The 22,252-nt window shown below is 35.9% G+C and overlaps 2 protein-coding genes across 7 annotated transcripts in view; one reads left to right on the top strand and one right to left on the bottom strand.

Annotated features, from left to right (window-relative positions):
* The window catches only part of LOC142334680 (uncharacterized), a 244,017-nt gene that overhangs the window by 90,019 nt on the left and 131,746 nt on the right, over window positions 1-22,252 (top strand). The window lies entirely within an intron of this gene.
* LOC142335445 (uncharacterized) lies at window positions 26-20,825 on the bottom strand. Of its 5 annotated transcripts, XM_075383941.1 has the most exons (6): window positions 20,664-20,825; window positions 16,928-17,237; window positions 5,953-6,134; window positions 4,648-4,708; window positions 3,694-3,707; window positions 26-435 (listed from the first exon to the last, which is right to left on the bottom strand). In XM_075383941.1, the coding sequence occupies exons 2-6, from the start codon at window positions 16,951-16,953 to the stop codon at window positions 326-328; spliced, it is 393 nt and encodes a 130-aa protein (XP_075240056.1). In that variant the 5' UTR covers window positions 16,954-17,237; window positions 20,664-20,825; the 3' UTR covers window positions 26-325. The 5 variants fall into 5 exon arrangements, with proteins under 5 accessions (XP_075240056.1, XP_075240057.1, XP_075240055.1 ...); XM_075383942.1 differs by lacking the exon at window positions 16,928-17,237 and having other exon boundaries at window positions 20,664-20,824; XM_075383940.1 differs by lacking the exons at window positions 16,928-17,237; window positions 20,664-20,825 and adding an exon at window positions 6,418-6,566 and having other exon boundaries at window positions 5,953-6,212.

The following is a 22,252-nucleotide window of genomic DNA, read 5'->3' as shown; positions in this document are numbered from 1 at the left end:
ACGAACAGTAACGGCGTTAATCGACTAAAAAGACTTTCCCAGATATTTCAGAAGTCACTTTGTAGTAATCGTACTAACTAGGCAAATTATAATACGAATAATTAAGAATATCTTACAAGCTAGAACTGACAAGAACTTGCGAGTTTTCTTCTCTAAGGGTATAAAATCTTGAAAGACAACTTTATACGAGTTTTAAGCATTGCAGGATAAGTGGTTTGGAATGTCTCGAGTTTATTACAAAAAAGAAAATGCACATATCCAGAAGTTGCCATTGTGATATAAAATAAATTTGTTAGTTGACTAGTTTCTTTCACCGAGCTGTCAATCATTCTCTTCTTTGTCTTTGTCTTTGACCTTTGCCTTCTTTAGGTTTGCAAATCTTTTTGCTCTCGTCTTTGTTTGAAGTTTTGCATTGATGGATGTTATCGCAAAATACTGAAACCAAAATTCAAATAAATTTGAAACAAAAATTTACCTCATAAATTGCACACCTTGTACAAATGGTGGATAGAGAAAGGTCAATATCCAAAACCAGACAAACATAATTTTTCTTTAATTTATAATTTTTTAAAGCTTTTTCGTTTCTAAAAAACAAATTAGAAATATCTTGAGAATACAAAACCATGGAAGATGCTTGAAAGATGCTAGCATAATTATAAATCCCACTGGGTCCTGTGTCAGATGTGACACTTGCCTCGAAGTCATAAATCATTCTACACATCACATTTTGTGAACATCAACTCTAAAAACCGATGTATGGAGGCTTTAAAGACAAGCTTCAAAACTTCGAGAAGACCTAGTAGTATAAATAAATAACAATGCTAGCATCTCTCAAGATTTTTGTAAAATTTTTTATTCTCCAAAAACATAAAAAGAATATTCTACAAATAATTTAAAAAGAAAGAGGTTTACACAGAGTTAGTGACCCGCAGAGAAGATTTTATTGGAACCCAGGTTGAGGTCCAGACCCAAATTGAGCTATGATCATACTATCCAGACTGAAATGAAATCTGAGCAGACTTTCCAGACAAAATGACCTCTGATCAGACTTTCCAGACCAATATAACTTCTGATCAAACGGTGCCCAGACTATAGTGCGCTTATGATCATACTCAATTTCAGACCATTGTCCACACTATAAACAGACTATGATTAGACATACCAGAGCGAAATGACCTCTGATCAGACTTTTAATACCGAAGTAACCTCTCATCAGAGACTACACTTAAACGAGATTTTAGGTATCGTTATAATATATGTACTTCATAAAAATCGATGTCTCCAGGAGAAATTTCAATGAATTCAATTGAAAACCGAATGTGTTTTTGTGAAAAAGAGTTGAAGAAATTTTTAAATTGAAAACTTTGCACGCCATTGCTTAAGTTTGCCAGCACCATAGATGGCGTTTGACAGCTATTTATAGGAAATATCTGAATCTACGGTTGCCATTCCTTTTTTATTAAGGGACGGACCACTAGATAGTGGTTGGACTCTTTCGTCCTGATGGTTCTGATTGGAAGCAAGGGACTGCAAATGAGTCTCCGGTCAGAGCAGATATCTTTTTCTTTGACTCCTGGAAGAGCCATAACCACCTACTCATTAGAAAAAAAAATGAAAAAAAAACTCAGACTCAACTGCGCACAACATGGCCTCTGATATGACCCAAGTGCGAATCCGCCTCTGATCAGATCTTCCAGACCTAAGTGACCTATGATCCGACCTTCCAGACCAAAATGACGTCTGATCAGACCTTCCGGACCGAATTGACTTCTGATCAGACCTAAATCAGACCATGGCCCAGACTATTTTGTGCTCGAAGTGCTGTCCATACACTGTTATTTCGGCCAGGGAACACACGGGTGTGCGTTTGAGTGTGTCTGATCATAGCTCATTTTTGGTCTGGACCTCAACTAGGGAAGCTATGCTGGTTTTGGCAGTTGAAATTATGCACAAAATGTGCTAGATATTTGCTATGGTTTGGTTCCTTGCAAAGCTTTAACACCATGAACAAATAAACATTTTTTAAATTGGATGAGACTGATTTACCATTATTTCTAAAAAAATTTAATTTTTTTTGAGAAAGTTTGCACAAATGAGAACTGTTTTGTTTTGAACAAAATTTGAGTGCATTGTGCTTGGAAATTTGGAGAATTAATCAAAAAATTTTAAAATTGTAGATTAGAATGTCCAGGGTGTGGACGCGGCACTAATCAGAATTTCCCGATCTCAGTGTATACTTCAGAACTTGTTCTAGGATCACATTTTTATCCTCAACGTTGTACTCAAGTCGGTCTGGTCAGCGCTGAACTGGGTCGTAAATTTCAAAATGCCCTAAGTTGGATTCATTCGTGTTTGCTGAAGGTTTTCAAGCGCACTCCAAGCGAGATATTTTTGCTTGGATTTTAATTGCTTACTGACAATTGAATTTATTTGTGCATATTTTGTTCTCTTTTCATACCATATGATAATGATCTATTCTTTGCATTTCTTTAAATTAAACTTGGGCAACTTGATAAAAAATTAGGAAGGCACCATTTGAAACATATAAAGACCGTACTTGAAAAACCACGTTACCTTACGTAGGCGCTATTCAGTTCTCACGCTTTGTTAAAAACTGCCTTCACATGAAAATCACTTTAAATACTATTTATAATTTGTGATTTTACTCAGAATAGTACGTCATTGCGAATAGTGAATAGATGGAGGCAAATCCCAAAAAGTTGGCTTTCTGTTTTGCTATCGCATCGAGGTCAAATAATGTGTTCAAATGGTAGAAATTGTGTTCGATCAGTGTGAGAAAAAACGAATTACAAAGATCAAATAATTACTACAAGCTTCACAACTGAGAGAGGACATAGCAGTATTCAAAGCAGTGTCTAGCATCTTTATAAATTGGTGTAACATTTTTTATTCTCAAAAAAACATTGTTGATTCTTTTTTTTTCGAGAATGACAATAATTTAAAAGGAGGTTTGTAAAGAGTATCGTAGGAGGAGACCTGACTGGAAGTTCTGCTGGTTTTGAGAATTGAAATACTTGCAAGGTTTTGTGTCCTTGAAATTCATTAACAGCATGAACAATTGCAGATTCTTGTCATTGGATGAAATTGTTATACCATTATTTTTATATCAATTTAACTATTTGGTGTTTCGAAAAATTGTAAAGTCTCCCTTATTGGATTTTAAGATGAAATCACAGCAAAAATTCATATAAGGGTAATTCGAAAACCTCAATTTTGCGGTTCTCTATCAGCTCTCCAATGATTTATTTAAGCAACTCCTCCCTTGTACGCCCATAAACTGGATTGAAAAGGAGGTGAGATAAAACCTAAAAATACAGGAAAATCTTAAAAATTAGCTTTTAGCATGAGCTGAGATAATTGTTTTTCAGAATATAAGCCATGCGATATGATTTTCTGTTACATTTTCATGTCAAACATGATCCTCGTCCAGCCCTGCAAAAAAATAGACTCAAAATATTCCAAGTATCTCTTAAGATAGATTTGGAAACTTGCGAGAAATCTTTTATTCAATTTTTGCAGGAATTTTGCAACAAAAATTGACAAACTGTGTATTCTCTTGAAAAAGTTTTGCAAGATTTGGGATTTTAATTTAAGAAAAAACAGTTTTTACCAACCAACATGTTTTTGAAAGTTAATCTGAACGAAGAGCACAATTTAAATTGGTATACTAACTACTTCCGTTGTCCCTTTGCAGTTCGCACAATTAACAACTCTCATTTTATACAAAATTTGAGAACATTGCCCTTCGAAATTTGGAAAATTGATCTATAATTATTCAGATCTTTGATTAGAATGTCCAGACTGTGAACGTGGCTCTGATCAGAAATTCTCGACCGTAGTGTAGACTTCAGACTTTGTTCCAGGGTCACGCTTTACCCTCAATACTAGACCCAAGTCGGTCTGATCAGAGCTGACCTGGGTCGACCATACCTCAAATTGCTCAGTTGCTCAAGTTTGGATGCCTTTGTTTTTGCTGAAGACTTTCAAACGCACTTGGAGTGATCTATTTTTAGAATTTGCTTTTCAATAGCTAACGGTCAATTGAATTATTTCTTCATGCTTTGTTTTCTTTTCTATCAATATTATAATGTTCTATTGTTTAAAGTTCATTATTGTAAGTCTGAATACCTTTTTTTAACAATTAAGCAGACACTAATTAAAACTTTTAAGGGCCGTACTTGAAGAACCACATTAATTTATGGAGACGCTATGAGAATAGCCTTTATATGAAAATGAGTCGCGATAAAGTATTTATAAAATGTACTTTTATTCAAACTATTTCATCGCTACTACACCTAACATTGATATGCGCTCAAAGGAGAACATAAAAAGTTTTCTTTGCTTTCTGAATACTTCACAGCTATTGGGCGCGGGAATATTCGAAAGAAAATATTGCTAACGCGCATTTTTTTTTTAAAAAAAAAGTTTACTGTGGTATTTTAAGCTATTATGTATAAATAATTGTTTGAGTACTTAATGGCGTCAAGTGATGTTTGAATATTCCATTCCTCTTTATTTTATAGATTAAACTCTATTTTTGTTGTTAATTGTGCAGGTGAGCCGGTGCTGTGTTTTGAAACAGCTGACATCATTTCACACCGACCCTTGTTGATTTAACAACTTTACCATTCTGGGTCTATGCACTCAATGGGAGAACATCGGAACATGCCATCTGGACAATCTTCTTCTAAACACAAAGTATATGTCTTTTTATGTGATCCTCATTATGAACATGATTGTTGTTTTTACATCTTTTGAACCAAAAACACAGTGTAAATAGACTGAAGACGGTTATCAATAAATGAGTGTGAAAACTTTGATCCAATGGTTCTTTGACAATTAAAAAATGAGAAAATCTATTCAAGAATCAAATCATCAATTTTTCAAGAGATTTTCAGTGATACCATTTTTGTATCCCCGAGTAAAAGATATCGCTCGCCACAAAACGGCTTAGCAAAAGGCCATTGTACCCCATGGTTCGTTACCCCCCCCCCCCCCCCCCCCAAAAAAAAAAAAATGTTTTGAGGTTGGAAAAATTAGAGAAAACTTGATTAAAAGCAAAGTTTAGACCTATATCCCATTGTACCCAGGCTGCGGTGCCAGACCGAAAGTCAGTATGTCCAGACCATCCCAATGTCCAGGTCGCCCCAGTCGGAAAATGCTTATGATCAGAATGGCTTGCGCTCCAAAACAATAGGGCGCTTCAAAAGACTTAAAATTTCTGCGGTGATTTAATTTTCTAGAGGTATTTGTGTAAAAGGTTTCCCAGAATATCAAAAATTATGTAGAAATCGTTTTGAGCTAAAATACTGTTGATTTTGAGAAAATCTTGTTTTGTGAAAAAGCATCTTTGCCTTTGTAAATAGTGACATAGTCAAACTTCTCAATTAAGATCTGAGTATTTTGTTTGTTTTTGCGGCTCTTCCACGGCTGCTGTGTGATTTCTATTGTTTCGAAAGTTGATGACACCAAAACCAACAAAGCCAAGAAATTATAGCTATCAAGGTTGCCTCGGTGACTTTTGCTGAAAAATGCGGAGATCTCGCAAGAGTATTGAAAGAAAGACTGTTATCTTCCAAGTGTCTTTTTAAAGAAAAAGTTATATCGCAAGAGTCTTGAAGGAAGGAATATCTTGCAGAAAGACGGTTATATTGCAAGATTTTTGAAGAAAATAATGTTATATTTCAAGTGTCTTGGAAGAAAGATGGTTTTCTTCCAATACTGGCGTGAGTTTTTATAATCATGCAAGATCCTGCTCGATTCAGTTTTGATCAATAGATAAATTATATTTTTTGAGTTTATGAGACAAAGTTGACAAAAGGTAGTTTTGAGCGCAAAGTTCTTTTCACTTGTATGCTTTTGGTGTGCTTTGATGTGGTGTCGTGTGATGTAGGTGTTTCGAGGTTACTAAGGAGCACCAAGACCACTCACTGTTCTTCTTAGCTCTCTCCTGGATATCCAGTATCCTCTTAACCTGTCTCTCAATGTGTCTCTCATCAATGAGAACGCCCCTTGCTTCTACAGTCTCTGACATCATCAAAAACAGACATGTCACAATTGCTACCAGCACTGGAAATGAGCTCAATGTGATCGACTTCTTCACACTGAAGATGCTAGCAGAAAAATAAGAAGGTGCCATTACGGGTTCAATAACTCTATCAGATGTTTTGTAATCTGGGTAATATAGAAAACTATTCAAAAGTTAACTTCAGCTCAAGCAAACACAAAGTCTCTTGAAAAACTACAAAACGATTTCTTATTTGAACTCTTGACTAGAAGATCGAATTATAAATAGATCACAAACAGCCGAATAACTTCATAATTTTTAATTAAAATTTTCGTGGAGCTTAATATATTAGTTAATAACTAATTTGCTTGGTTGTGTCAATGGCTTGCTTGAGCTTTAGGTCCGCTAGAAAATTAGATTTGTTTTCGAGCAAATAATTGATTTTTGTTATTAAATCTATTACTCGACAGCAGTCTTATCAGATTCTATACATAACTTTGAAAAGTTTTGATTTTTGACCAAATATAGGTGGCCTATGTATACCAACTGAACTGAAAATTGTGCATGCTTTTATTGATCATCAACAGTTTTCAACTTTTCGTGAAAGTTTTATGCCTTTGGATTATACTCAATTGTAATTCTGTTTGCATACTGTTTACCATACAACTATCAAAAGTTTAGCTGTAGTGGCTTAAATTAAATTCTGAACTTAATTAATGTAGGCAGAAAAACTGTAAAATACAAAGTTATACAAAAAATGAGATCAAAAGTTCACAGCTCTCAGATTTCTTAAATGATTTAATGTTTTGGAGAAAAATATGCGAGAAAATTATGCCACTCCAATTTTCTTGTTTTTTTTCAGACACATTTATAAATTGTTCACATTCTTGTGTCGTCTTGTTCAGACTTTTTGTGTTCATCAGAGATTCATGCCTTCATGTCTAGACGTTTGTTCGGTCATGTTCGGACTACATGCGTCTACAAGACTTCAATGCGTTCATGTCCAGACTTTCGTGCCTTTTTCGATTTTTCCAGACTTGATTGTTTCCGGCTAAAAATGGATTAATTAACACAGGACGGCCCTCGTGCGTTCATAATCGGTGTGGGTATGCTTGATTCCGCCTGGGACCTCTAACTGAGTAGGCCTGATAGACAGATGCAGTTTTGTATTATATTAAATGTGTTCGAATCCGGATTCTAAATTTAAAAATAAGGAGAGCTCTTTCTTGTCTTTAGAAAAATAACCATGGTAACCTAACTGCCAAGAATTCAACCACCAAAAATCAAAACTCATTTTATTGAAGATTTTATCAACGACTTCAGAATCCTTGATGATTTTGGGAAAATATTAAGAAAAAATACTTACCCAAAACAGCATAAATTTTTAACCTATAATCTTGGCTACGCATATCGGAAATGCTTTTTTTAGGCATAACTCAAGAGAACCAGTTAATTCGAATATAGCTGTTTCGTTTCATGTGTGCTAGTATAAATCTGGAAACACGTTATTTCCTGCAACAGTTGTTTATCAGAGAGAATAATCTCAGAATCCCCATGAAGTCTCAACATGTGAAGTCATGTCTCTAATAAGTTCTTCCCAAAACGAAAACCTTGTGTTAAAAAACAAAATAAATCAAAAGTTTGCAGTTCAAATCATTACGATGCAGAGATTAGATACATACAATGAACGAAATTAGGAGACATCCTTTGAATCTTAGTTTTCGCAAAAGGGGTTCCGCCAATTTTGCGAAATAAAAGAACATTCGGTGCGAAAAGTAGGTAACAAATCTTGTAGCAAGTTTCCGCTCAATTTAGGTATCTATTATTTGCGCGCATTCTGAGCATGCAATAAGCACTTCAATAAAAATTTAATTAAAGCTTTCAAAGCTTTAAAGTGCTTTAAATAAATGCAGCCACAAAAACTGATTTTTTTCCGAGAAATCCCTCGCACATCAAAGGCTTTGTATATCAATATGGGACTGGCCGAGTTTAATAAGTAGTAATAAATAGTACTAATAAGTAGTAATAAGTAGTAATAAAGTACTATAAGTAGTAATAAAGTACTACTAATAGTAATAAGTTAGTCTTAATTAAATAAATAGTAATCAAGTTAGGCTTAATTGCGGATTATATGCGAAATCGAGCTACATTGCGTGCGGAAAATCGATACATAAATGGCGCGGATGCGTGATACAACTCGCGTGAAAAATAGGTTATTAAGTTTATACTTGTATTTCGTGGCTAAAATTAGGACACTTTTGCGAACACGGGATACGATATTCCCTTCCTTTTTGCCGGTTTCTGCTAAAGTAGCTATTTTCCGCAATATTGTTCCGCTTTCAATGTATTAACATAGCAATAACAAAAACGAGATACACGCATGGGTCATATCTGCCCGTGACGATTTGGGTATACCTCTGCATCTTAATGACTTTTAGTGTTGTTTCAGGAGTAAAATTCGGTTAAGCTTAAGGATTTAATTAAATACATTTTGGTGATCGAAAATTAATTTTAAGGCTAAGCTTTCTGAGAAGGCGGGCATTGCCTCTCTACTTCACCCAGCCAGTGTAAACAATTATGCGGGCTGAACTCCATTTTTTTTCTAATTTTTCTCACTTGTATTTTTACAAGCTTAATGAAATTTTACTTTTTTTGCCGTTCGGTCAGATTTTTTGAGATATTCAAAATATTCCTCATTTTGTTTGTTTTTTTGCCCAGTTTTTAATTACAATTCAAAGAATTTGAATTGTATTGCGGTGCGCTGTTTTTTTAAGATGTGTTCACACATTTTTCATTGACTCTGATCATAAGTGGCCCCTAAGCTCTTTGTGAACAGGAACTTAAACGAACGTTGATTTGAGGTTACTTGAGGTTATTTGAGTTGATTTGAGGTTACCTTGGGTTGTTTTTTCTTGTTCTAAGATTGCCGGTGCTTGAGTTACAATCATTTAAATACTGCTGCTAGTTTGTTCATTTGATAGAGCACGTTACTTGATAGAAATGCGTATTGATTTTATGTACTTTTTACGGGAGATTATATCAAGTGTTTTAATTGACAACTTACAACAGCCAAGAGCAAAGTAAGGGAATAATATTGTTAACATTCGTAATTTCGTCGTTTTCCACCTTCAAGGACCAGGCAATCTCCTTTGAGGTTTGTTAATAGGGCACTGCATAGTTTCTATTACAAATGGAATTTTTTAAGGCTTCTTAAAATTTTTGTCAGTTTTTGATATTCGTACATTCTCAAATGCGAGAAAACATACTCCACGTTCTGATGAAAATTTACTTCATGGTTTTTAGTTTCAATGGATTTGTTTTCAACAATTTAACTTTTCGATTTCTGAAATTTTTTTTTCAAAACATTTGCATTTTATTCATTTTTTCTTGCCTCAGTAGCCAGGTAACCTCATCCAGGTTTTAATAGTATTTTATTAAGTAGTGGATAGGGTTCAACTGAAGGGAAGGGCTTTCAACATTTTTATAGAACGAATTTCTTTTTTTTTGAAGTTTGAAATTTTTTCTAAAATTTATTGCCTATCGATCTATGAGGCAATGCGTTCTTTAAAGCTTGAGATTGGGCTACTGGATAGCTTCTAGAGCCACAGAAATGATTCTGAAGACATTTATATCACGATTTTCAGCAAAATTTCCGTATAATTTGCTATTGATTTCTTTTTTTCTAAACTTTTTGTTCATTTTCGATTTATTCGATCTTCAAGGGCCAATGAATATTTTTCATAAAAAATAGGCAAAAACTGCGCTTTCCTCTGCTAGAATGTATATGATTAAACGGCTTAGTCTGATCGATAAGCAACAACATCGCAACAAAAAGCACCAAGGCAGTTTTAAGCAGTAACTAAAGATTTAGAAGAAAAAAGTTTATGTCATTAGAAAAGTATGTCATTCATTTGAGTCTCAAGTACACATTTCATGTATGCCAGGTGTCCAAAAGCGTTATCATATCTGTAGAAAAGTAATCAATAAGCTTTAATCATAGCGGTTGAGGTTTTAGGCAAAAAATAATTTTTAGACTGACAAATAGGCTATCAAATTTGAAACATCGCTTTAGCTAGGAGCATGTCACAACGTCTAAAAGCAAAAAACGAGTAGAAAGAGAAACAACCAAATGAGCTGATTACGCTCAATAATGCTTCTAACGAGAAAAGGAGAGCTAAAAAATTGTTAAAACTGTTTTTACCCGGTCTCGCGAAGGCGGAGGATTTTAATAAAGGTTAAAGGTTTTGCCACGCGGTGTATGAGAGCTGACGGAACCCTCTTGCGCACTGTTATCATACGTACTTTTATCAAAAAGACTGGAATCATGAAAATTGTCATCAACCAACTATCCTCATGAAATGAATGTTATCGTCAAAATTGCTGCTAAGTGGTCAATCCACATCCTTCTATCTGGTGTACAATTAAGTAGGAGCACCTTATTGCCTTAACGCCTAGAAAGAACAACAGAACAGTCATTTCAAAGACACTGGTATTCTTAACACGGTTATACAAAATTATGTTGCATTCCGTATTAAGTAGTTTTGCGCAGCAGTTTCCGAATAGTTTTCTATATTACAGAAACTTTGACACTCACTAACAGCCATTCTAATTGAATAAAAATAAAGTCTTTAAAAACAACAATATCCGTTCAAATCTGAAAAGTGTTGCAAGTTGGGACTAAAATTTATTGCACCCCATATTTGTGAGTCCAATTTGTTCGAGCCACACGAATTGGCGACACCATAAGTGGCCCCTAAGCTCTTTGTGAACAGCAATTTAAACGAACGTTTTTGAGTGGATAGCTAATAAGATTTATGAGTGGAAAAACTGGGGTGTCTTTTGGGTATTTTCCGAACTCGGTCATTTCAGTTTTCATGAACACCACATATCAAATTGTCAACGTAGGCTCTGTTTATAGTTTTTAAAAGTCTTCGCGCTAATTTTGACGATGCGATTGAGCGCGATGCTCTGAATAATCGCTGCTATAGCCTTGAAGGTGTTTGAAAGAACTTGCGTGATTAGTTGTGCAAGAAGACTGTAATAATTAGATAACTCCAGCTGTATTAGGTAACCCTAAGTATTAGCGCAATTGCTATGCTTAGAGAGTTGATTTGAGGTTACATTGGGTAGTTTTTTCTTGTTCTAAGATTGCCGGTGCTTGAGTTACTTTCAATTAAATACTGCTGCTAGTTCTTCATTTATTAGAGCAAGTTACTTGATAGAAATGCGTATTGATTTTATGTACTTTTTATGGGAGATTTTATTAAGTGTTTTAATTGACAACTTACAACAGCCAAGAGCAAAGTACGGGAATAATATTGTTAACATTTGTCATTTCGTCGTTTTCCACCTTCAAGGACCAGGCAATTTCCATTGAGGTTTGTTAATAGGGCACTCCATAGTTTCTATTACAAATGGAATGGTTATTAAGATTATAATGTCTCGAATTATAACATTTTTTGATTAAGTCAGCAATTTTTTTAAGGCTTCCTAAAATTTTTGTCAGTTTCTGATATTCGTACATTCTCAAATGCGAGAAAACATATTCCACGTTCTGATGAAAATCTACTTCATGGTTTTTAGTTTCAATGGATTTGTTCTCAACAATTTAACTTTTCGACTTCTGAAATTTTTTTTATAAAATTTGCACATTTTTTCAAGTTTTTTCAAAACATTTGCATTTTATTCATTTTTTCTTGCCTCAGTAGCCAGGTAACCTCATCCAGGTTTTAATAGTTTGTCATTAAGTAGTGGATAGGGGCAATTGAAGGGAAGGGCTTTCAACACTTTTATAGAACGAGTTTCTTTTTTTTTGAAGTTTGAAATTTTTTCTAAAATTTATTGACTGTCGATCTATGAGCCAATGCGTTCTTTAAAACTTGGCATTGGGTTACTGGATAGCTTTTAGAGTCACAGAAATGATTCTGAAGACATCACTCTGAAGACATTATATCACGATTTTCAGCAACATTTCCGTATAATTTACTATTGATTTCTTTTTTTTCTAAACTTTTTGTTCATTTTCGAGTTAATCGATCTTCAAGGGCCAATGAATATTTTTCATATGAAAATAGGAAAAACCTGGGCTTTCCTCTGCTGGAATGTATATCATTAAACGGCTTAGCCCTGATCGATAAGCAGCACCGCAATAAAAAACACCAAGGCAGTTTTAAGCAGTAACTAAAGATTTAGAAGAAAAAAGTTTATGTCATTTGAAATGTATATCATTCATTTGAGTCTCAAGTACACATTTCATGTACGCCAGGTGTCCAAAAGCGTAATCATTTCTGTAAAAAAGTAACCAAAAAGCTTTAATCATAGCGGTTGAGGTTTTAGGCAAAAAATAATTTTTAGACTGACAAATAGGCTATCAAATTTGAAACATCGCTTTAGCTAGGAGCATGTGACAACGTCTAAAAGCAAATAAAAAGTAGAAAGAGAAACAAGCAATTAAGCTGAACACGCTCACTAATGCTTCTAACGAGAAAAGGAGAGCTAAAAATTTGTTAAAACTGTTTTTACCCGGTCTCGCGAAGGCGGAGGATTTTAATAAAGGTTAAAGGTTTTGCCACGCGGTGTATGAGAGCTGACGGAACCCTCTTGCGCACTGTTATCATACGTACTTTTATCAAAAAGACTGGAATCATGAAAATTGTCATCAACCAACTATCCTCATGAAATGAATGTTATCGTCAAAATTGCTGCTAAGTGGTCAATCCACATCCTTCTATCTGATGTACTTTTTAAGTAAGAGCACCCTATTGCCTTAAAGCCTAGAGAGAACAACAGAACAGTCATTTCAAAGACACTGGTATTCTTAAAACGGTTATACAAAATTATGTTGCATTCCGTATTAAGTAGTTTTGCTCAGCAGTTTCCGAATATTTTTCTATATTACAGAAACTTTGACACTCACTAACAGCCATTCTAAATGAATAAAAATAAAGTGTTGAAAAACAACAATATCCGTTCAAATCTGAAAAGTGTTGCAAGTTGGGACTGAAATTTAGTGCACGCCCAATTTTGTGAGTCCAATTTGTCCGAGCCACACGAATTGTCGACACCATAAATGGCCATTAAGCTCTTTGTGAACAGGAATTTAAACCAACGTTTTTAAGAGGATAGCTAATAAGATTTATGAGTGGAAAACTGGGGTATTTTTGGGGTATTTTCCAAAGTCTGTCATTTTCAGTTTTTATGAACACCACGTCAAATTGTCAACGTAGGCTCTGTTAATAGTTTTTAAAAGTCTTCGCGCTAATTTTGACGATGCGATTGAGCGCGAGGCTCTGATAAATCGCTGCTACAGATTTGAAAATGTTTCAAAGAGCTTGCGCGATTGATTGTGCAAGAAGACTGTAATAAATAGATAACTCCAGCTGTATTAGGTAACCCTAAGTATTAGTTAGCGCAATTGCTATGCTTAGAGAGTTGATTTGAGGTTAACTTGGGTAACCTTTTCTTGTTCTAAGAATGCCGGTGCTTGAGTTACATTCAACTAAATACCGCTGCTAGTTTGTTCATTTGATAGAGCACGTTACTTGATGGAAATGCGTATTGATTTTTTGTACTTTTTATGGGAGATTATATTAAGTGTTTTAATTGACAACTTATAACAGCCAAGAGCAAAGTACAAGAATAATATTGTTAAGAAGAAAACGAAGCACCTAACAGAACCTTTTGCAATTTTGAGATCGGGGCGCTGTTGTTTTGCCGTGATAGGCTACCTAATCAAAATTATAAATCTTACAGTTGCGCTTCAAGATGGGCTATCTTCTTCAAATTACATAATTGAAAGACAGATTGAGATACTGAGGCATGAATGCGGACACGGGCAGCATTGGTTGGGACGGATACGGTTGGTCTGATTCCCGCTCGAGGTCAGAGCACGTAGTGAAAAAGTGTGGCGACAAAGATGAAGAGAAAGAAGGAATGACGGAGGTCGGCCGACTGCTTTACTGTGCTTTTCAGCCATAGTATGATAGAGATGCTAATTCCTTGGAGCAAATAGTGGAAAAAATTGAGGCTGAGCGGCTCAAAATAACACATACAAATGTGTGACAGGATGCGAGAAAAATGTAGTACAACTCCTGTATCAGTTGCCTTAAATATTGCGGAATCAGAATAGCCAAATAATTTGAAAAGTTCCGCTTGCAACCAGCAGCTAACAAGATTTTGAGCGTAATACAACAAATATCGATGTGAGTGAGAAATTGAAAGTCAATCAGCAGACCAAGAACGCATTTCTGTTGCCAATTACTTATGAGATGGTAGCATGTTTTGCTGAACAGGTTTTTCAGTGGAATTTGAAACCAGAGCACATTGATAATTTGGAACGGGAAGATTTAACTGTCGATGCATTTTCAGCAAAAGAGCGCAAGGATTTGCTCAGAAAGGTAGAACCAAACTCAAGTTATTTACTTTTACAAACTTTTGTAAGCATTTCACCAGGAAGAAAAAACGTCTGATGCAAGGGCGCATCGACCACCAAACAGGATGATAGCTATTGAATGCGGTGTACTAGAAAATTAGACTCAACGGATGCAAGTAAGCAATACCGGGACTGAGAGCTTTTTGGAGGAAGAAATTTTTATAGAGATAGCCACCTATTGCATTCCGCAAAACAACCAGCAACGGAGACTGGTAGCAAACTCAACAAAACAACTAAAATTTAATTGATTTATCTGAAGCCTTAGCAACCAGATGAGCTGGTTGAGGAGTGTTCAATGAAAGTGAATGATTGTTGTAAAATTTGAGAACTGGACCTGATAGATGAACAGGACGCCCGAGTGCCACCGTGGCAAAGTCTTTCAGATGAATTCTGTCATGGATTACATGAAAATCATTACTGGAGCAAAACGTCTGTTCTCATGACACATATGCATGTAGTGGAAGGTGAGATGAAACAAAAACAACCGAGGAATTCGAATCCATTGGAGGACAAATTAGAAGCAGCTGGAAAAATTTGTGGTGGAAATGCATGCGGCCTCCACTCCCATCACGAGAAAACATCACAAGCGCAGCCTGGCGGAAATTGAAAATGGAAAAAGAAGCTGAAGAAATAAACCTGAGACGAGAATTTATCAGGTTGAAATTGAAAAACTCCTATCAGTGAACCATACAAAAGCATTTGACAACGAAGATCACCCACGTGATTCTGAAATTTTACTATCAGCCAACCAATTAATCAAGAGTGAGAGTCCCAAACGTTAGTGAGAGAGAAAGGACCACTGAAGTGTTACATGGAAATTTGATCCTCTGAAATGCAAGATCAACAAACACAATGAGACTTCACCTACCGGAGGAAAAATGCTGAGGTTGGGAAAAAGGAAGACAGCTTTCCAAGAACTGATAAGACAAAGCAATCCTCGTAGGCTCATGAGGAAGAGAGTACCCCTGATTGCCGGAATTTTACAACAGAAGTTAAACCACAAGCAATTTTTTACCGCTCATTGTATCAATGACAGCAAACGTGTGGCGCAAAACCATAAAATGAACGTGGAAAGACAATTGACGACGTTGAAGAAGAGACCTCACGCAATCAAATTTTCTATTAGAACACATTTTTGTCTCGGCTTTATTGAATGTAGGTCTTGATGCATTGTTTGATGTCAATCAAAAACTCCTGAAAATTCAGTTAGCTTCAAAACCTAAAGTGATCGGATGGTTGCGAGCTGATTTGCCACAAGGCTCAGATATAAAGACAATAGAATTCTCCCAGAAAACAAATAAAAACAAATGAATTGATGGGACGACGCCTTGTTAACAGAGAGCGCTTCTGCGAACGCAAATGGTGAAGCAGCACAGAATCAGTTTTTTAGCCTGGTCAACTTGGAATGTCAAACAGACAACAAAATTGTGCCTCAGATTAGGAAGATGCTGATAGTGAATCTATCAACTACGAACTGTCGGAAAATTTCTCAAACTTCTTCTCGAGCACACTCAAAATTTTTGCTGAAGAGTCTGCTGTGTAGAAATTGCGTAACGATTTGGACTTTTGCTTTGAAATAGCGGAGAGTGGTAACCGAAAAGCTTTCTTGTCAGAACCTCCAAAATTATAATCGGTTTCTTCAACCAGGATGCAGACATACTGAAGCGGCTAAGCAGGATGTGAACAAGAAAGGACCGAGACGATGAGTAGCAACATTTCAAAAATTTGTGAAGAAGCTGTTTAAAAAGAATCTGCAAAAGAGACAAGGGATTATTGGAATAGAAGGCAGGTACACATAATTGGGAGAAAAACATGTGACAATATGACTGACCTAAAAATAAGACCAAAAACTGTTGCCGATCAAAACTGGCTGGCAACCAACTCTCCTGGATCCAAACTTGTTCAATCAAAAACCTTAGGACTTGTCTAAACGCTTATAGCTGTCTGTTACTGTTACAATCTAATATTGTTGCTGCTAGAATATGCCGTAGACTGATGCCGTCTAGTTATCTGACTTAAAAAAATTACAAACCTGGACCCAAACGAAGCTAAATTCAATAATCGGTAGCGCGAGACGGAGTGAATTGATTGATTGCAAAGCTAAAACAAAACAAAAACTAAGGTTGGGTTAAGTTAAACATCCAATGGATTAAAACACTACAAAGAGATTTGTATAGAGGCGTTTTCGATAAACTTTAGGTTAAATAACCCCTCATCCAACAAAACAAGTTGACTCAGAAAAAATTGTCGAATAGAAATCAAACCTGGATGTTTTTTTACTTAACAATACAGTTGGCTTGACACAAATTGTCGATTATAATTCAAACATGGTTATTCTAATTCAAATCGTGCACTGTTGGATTGCGGCCTCCTCTCGAGGTATAATGAAGTTTGGCTGAGAAAAGAAAGTATCGGCAGTGTTTTAGAGCAAGACAAAGACCCATATATCATCAAGGAGAAAATGGCACCTTTGGAAAAGAAGTTCCTGTCCCATTGGGATTTTGCAGCACACGAAACGAAGCAATGCTGTTTGGCGTTTGCTCAAAACAAGGGGTGCCAGTATTGAGGAGAGTTGAGATCGACAATCTGTATACCTTTGTGTTCTCCAAACATGGCCCAAAAGAGCTGGATAAAGCCAAAGGGTTGTCGGAAGAAACCAAGGGCACCTGGTATTTCTTTCAACAAGGACAGATGAAGGACATGGAATAAGTCACGTTTATTTCGAAGATTTGATGAAACTTTTTGCAAGGAACTTTGTTCAGGAAACATTTTCGCTCTCTAAAACAAATGAACGTCCCTCCGATGGACCTCTCAGTCGCATATCTTAAAACAGCTATCTTGAAGCAAGTATTCAAAAAGGCTACGGAAGAATTGAACCGATGTGGCCAGTAAAAAAACGGACCGCATAGTTGTAAGTAAAGTAGAAACGTTGTCAATGGAGATACAAAATCTTGTAAATTGAGAGTTAGGAAAAAAACAATGTGAATTATATAGAACTAAAGAAAACGCTTCTGTTGCAAAAACACAGTTAGAATTTTATTTATAGTACTCTTAATCTTGATGTTCAATTATCTGGGAGGATAAAAGTTTTTGAAGGAAGGCATGTAAAAGAGTAATTAATGAGCTCAAGCCACATTAATTGAAAAATGATTTTAGCTAAGAGCATCTGGCAACCTTTGGATACAAACAAAAGTAGACCAAGCAAACAAGCTGATTGAGCTCAATAACGAGGAAGGAGAGCAGAACGGTTTATTAAATAAGTTTACACCAATCCTGCAGATTAACAGTTTTGCCATGCAGTGTATGAGGACTGGTGAATCTCAAGTGCATAATGTACTGTTATCTTAGGTATTCTTATCTATAGACTGGAATTATAAAATTTGTCATCAAAGAATTGATATTATGAAAAAAACTTTATCATCGAAACCGCTGCGAAGAGCGCAAAAGAGCGCATGCCTCACAGCAGAAAACATTTTGCGAGTGGTTGTGGTTATAAATGGATCGTAGCGAATGATTAACCTAAATGCATTATTTGTGTGACCCACATGAAATTCGGTTCCGTATTGAAAAGTAATGCGCTGCAGTTTGCAAATAACTTGTTATTGTCCAGAAAATGTATGATACTCCTTGTATGAAACTCGCTAATATCCGTTCTAATTTAAACAAAATCAAACTCTACAAAACAACAATCGTTGGTCAAATTTGAAAACTTTTGCAATTCAAGAGTAAATTTTTGTACAACCCCCAATTTTGCAAAGCCGATGTATCAGGACGAAATTGGAGTCACCAACACCCCAAGGTGCCCCAAAGTTCTTTGAATAGCGGAGTTGGTAAAAGCAGCTTTACTTGTGAGTAGCTTTTGGCACTTATGAGGCGAAGAGGTTATAATTTTTGGGTAGTTTCCGAAATCAATCTTTTTAAATGTTCATGAAACCACCAAACATATTTGGTATAGAGGCCTTCAGTCAAAAGCTGATTAGGCCAGAAACGACCCGTGCCCCCCAAACGGTCCTCTTTAAACAAAAACCCGGAATCTTTTTCTGTTCAGTTAAATATTATTTGGCCTGCAAGTTTTGGCTATCTAAACACTTGTGAGTAGCTTTTGGCACTTATGAGGCGAAGAGGCTATAATTTTTGGGTGGTTTCCGAAATCAATCTTTTTAAATGTTCATGAAACCACCTAACATATTTGGTATAGAGGCCTTCAGTCAAAAGCTGATTAGGCCAGAAACGACCCGTGCCCCCCAAACGGTCCTCTTTAAACAAAAATCCGGAATCGTTTTCTGTTCAGTTAAACATTATTTGGCCTGCAAGTTTTGGCTATCTAAACATATAGTAAATAAATATTGGCAGTCAACACGCGCAGAAAATTAGGACACTCCTGTTTTCTCAGGGGAAGCCTTAATAGTTCGCTCATTTCATGGCTGTTTTGTTTGAGCAAACAATTTTTTGATCTTTTCCGCCCCCCCCCCCAATTTTTTTACGACTCCCGTTACAAATTATATGTTGTTATATAGCACGTTATTATGTAAGAAAAGAGCACGCGCCCCCGTGGGCTCAAAAAAACTTAGGTTCACTAAATTGTGAGGGGGCCGAAACAGAATAGATCTCAATTTTTTTGCTCGGCTCAGTATAAAACTGGCTTAAACTATAAACGCGGTGCCGAAGTTGATAATCTGGAACGATTTAATAATTGACTGTTTGTCATAGTTTTCCAGTGGTGTTGTGCAAGAGGCTCTGTTAACCATTCACAAGCGTCGTTGCGCTAACTTTGCGGCTCGATTGGGCACAAGGCTCTGAATAGTCACTGTTATAGCGTTAGAACTAACGGGCAGAGTTTGCCTGATTGATCGAGCAAGAAGCTTGGAACCATTGTTGCTGCTTGACTTGGGTTCAACAGTCAGTTAATAGCTGAGGGATAATTAAATTGTATGAGTTTCACTTAAGTAGTAGCGGAAATTACTATCCATAGGAAGCTGATTTGAGGTTAGCTTAGTTAGTTATTTCTTGTTCCAAACTTGCGGTTACTTGAGCTACATTCATTTGAATTTAAAGTCAGTGTCTTCATTTGATAGAGCATGTTACCTGATGTGTTATGATTTGGGATCTTTTCCGTTTGTGCCCCCCCCCCCAGTACGTTATGCGCCCCCCAGTTACAGAGCACGTGTCATTACATAGTAAATCATTATGTAAAGTTATTGCACGTGCGTCTGGGGGATGCAAATAATATGCACCCACTAAGCTGGGGGGGGGCACAAACGGAAAAGATCCATGATTTGTATTTAATTTTTGGAAATTAAGGAGAACAACCAAACACATAATTAATCACCAGAATTAAGAGGTCGTAGAGCTATTCTTTTCCCATGTTAGGTTGCCTAATTAAAATTCAGAATCTTACAACTTCGAAATTGATCGTTGTTACAGAATTGAAGCGTTGTGGCTATGACATCGTTGATACCCAACAAAAACAATTGGGTCCAAATTAAAAGAAACGGTTTAAAATATTTATGCACGGGTTAAATAGTTTTTTTTAATATTTAACAAACAAAGGCTACCATAGGCTATATTTAACTTGTTAAAAAATTAAAGAATCAAATTTTTCTAGAATGAAATTAGTGTTTATAAGCCTACCATTTTTATGAAACAATAAGTAGTAAATAATTGTCTTCAAATTTAACTTGGGATGAAAGTGGGCATGACCACAAAATAAAAGTTTCTGACCAGCATTAGAGAATGAAACCGAAGTGGGTTTCTCTGCACAGTTGCACGCATTTATACAGACAGTACCTAGAAATAAGGGCGGCTAAGAAACAATAACCAGCATATTTTGTCAAAAAGATGAAAACAGCTGATGAAGACATCTGATATATTACCCAGTATTAGGGATTTTGTTTTTCTTCTACCAAGTTCTTCAAATCCTAAAATTAGCTCAAAGATTTTCGGACAAAATTGAAGCAAATGTCGTTGGTATAATACAATAATAATAATGGAATAAAAATTTATACAAACTGTCTTTTTAATGTTTTAAAACTAAATGTGAAATGACTTGTTACAAGAGAACTTTCAAGGCAAAATGATTTTTTTTCTTTTGATGTTTGTGGTGTGTTAAAAAAATTTCAGGTGTAAGCAGCTTTTTGGTACCGTACCGTATTTTAGTCCTAGCAGACTATTTTAGGACTTGATGGATAAAACTGAAGAACCTACCTGATAGACATGTTGGTTCAGTCGGTGGTAAATAAGTGGATATCTTGAGTAGTATTTAGTCACAATGAGTTTTAAGTAGCTATGTGCTAGCTGGATTTTTTGTAGTCAGACATTAACACGTGCTGATTTTGTTTTATTCGCCAAATTTTGGCCTTGTTTAGAATGAGTTGCGGCAAGGCCAGCAGATCAACAAACATTGAATCTGTGGCTGAAACCTGAATTCTTGCATGCGTTAACTATATGACAGATGCAAAGATGCAACAGTTCTATTCACAAGTTAAAATGACAGTTCAGTTTTAATTGTAATATCACGACCAGATGAGAGGCTAAAGAGAGATTTCAATTCAAAAGTAGTCCCAAATCAGGTTTATTTAGAGTAAAATTCTCCATTGTACGACGGAAATGAAATTCAGTTTGCTATTCATTTTTTTTTTCATTCATATCTTGCAAACAAGTACAATTGAGTGCCGAAAAATGAAGGAGTAGAACGAGGTTTTCTTGAAAAAAAGGATCTATTCTGTTTCGGCCCCCAGTGTTATCCTCATTTATAAATTTTGGATCTATTCTGTCCCCCTCCCCCCCCCCCAGCTTAGTGAGCATAAATGTTTATGACCCCCAGGCGCACGTGCTATTTTCTTACATAGTAACGAGCTATATAACAACATATAATTTGTAACTGGGGGTCATAAAAAACACTGGGGGGGGGGGGGCAAAACAGAATAGATCCCAAATTTTACTATGTAAGAAAATATCACGTGCGCCTGGGGGTCGTAAAAAAATTTTGCTCACTAATCTGGTGTGGGGGGGGGGGACGGAGGGTTAAAACAGAATAGATCCAAAAAAATTCAACAACAAAAACAAGAAGTTTGTGCTCTAGATGAGAAAAAGAGTTCTCCAGGGGGAATATTTCCTTTTTAACATCTGCAGGTTACGTAAGAAAGTGAAAATTATAAAACTTCTTCTGAGTTTATGTAAAATGTTGAGCTCTTTTACCATAAGAACAAACATTAATACGTTCGACCAGAGCTCTATCAAGAAACTCATCTTTTAAAGAAAAATTCTCTAACTTCCATCAAATCTTACATGCAAGCCTAGTGTGCTACCCATTTACACCAACTGGTCTTTAGCTCTCGGACTTGCGCATCTCTTATAACCCGCTTTGCACGGTCAATCTTGATCCTCAAGGTACCACTTCTCTAACCAAGTACACGTTGAACAATTAGAGCTTCTTCACAAGCTATCTCAAGCTTATCTTGTCACAATTTACATTAGGTTGTTCTCTCTCAACCTTCTAACACTCTCCTTTCAATTGCGCATCGTCTCTTGTTCAGTTTCCAACTATCTTGTCTCTCTTTTTTGGTTAAGTTCAGAGACTTGGGTGTGGGCTCAGAAACTGTTGGGTTGTGGAATTTGGCAGGCGATGATAAAGCATTTTTAGCTAAGTAGAAAAATTAATTTCTCAAAAAAAGAGAATCACAAAAATGATATTTCACAGTAGATTTTAGAAATTTACAGGAGAAATCTGATTGTGAGATTAGGATGGAGATTTGAAGTGGGGATGAAGAAAAGTTCAAAATAAATTGTATATA

This window comes from Convolutriloba macropyga, chromosome 2 (assembly GCF_964194025.1).
Source record: "Convolutriloba macropyga chromosome 2, txConMacr16.3, whole genome shotgun sequence".
In the NCBI taxonomy this organism is placed as follows: domain Eukaryota; kingdom Metazoa; phylum Xenacoelomorpha; order Acoela; family Convolutidae; genus Convolutriloba; species Convolutriloba macropyga.
This window is presented reverse-complemented; position numbering and strand designations above follow the sequence as displayed.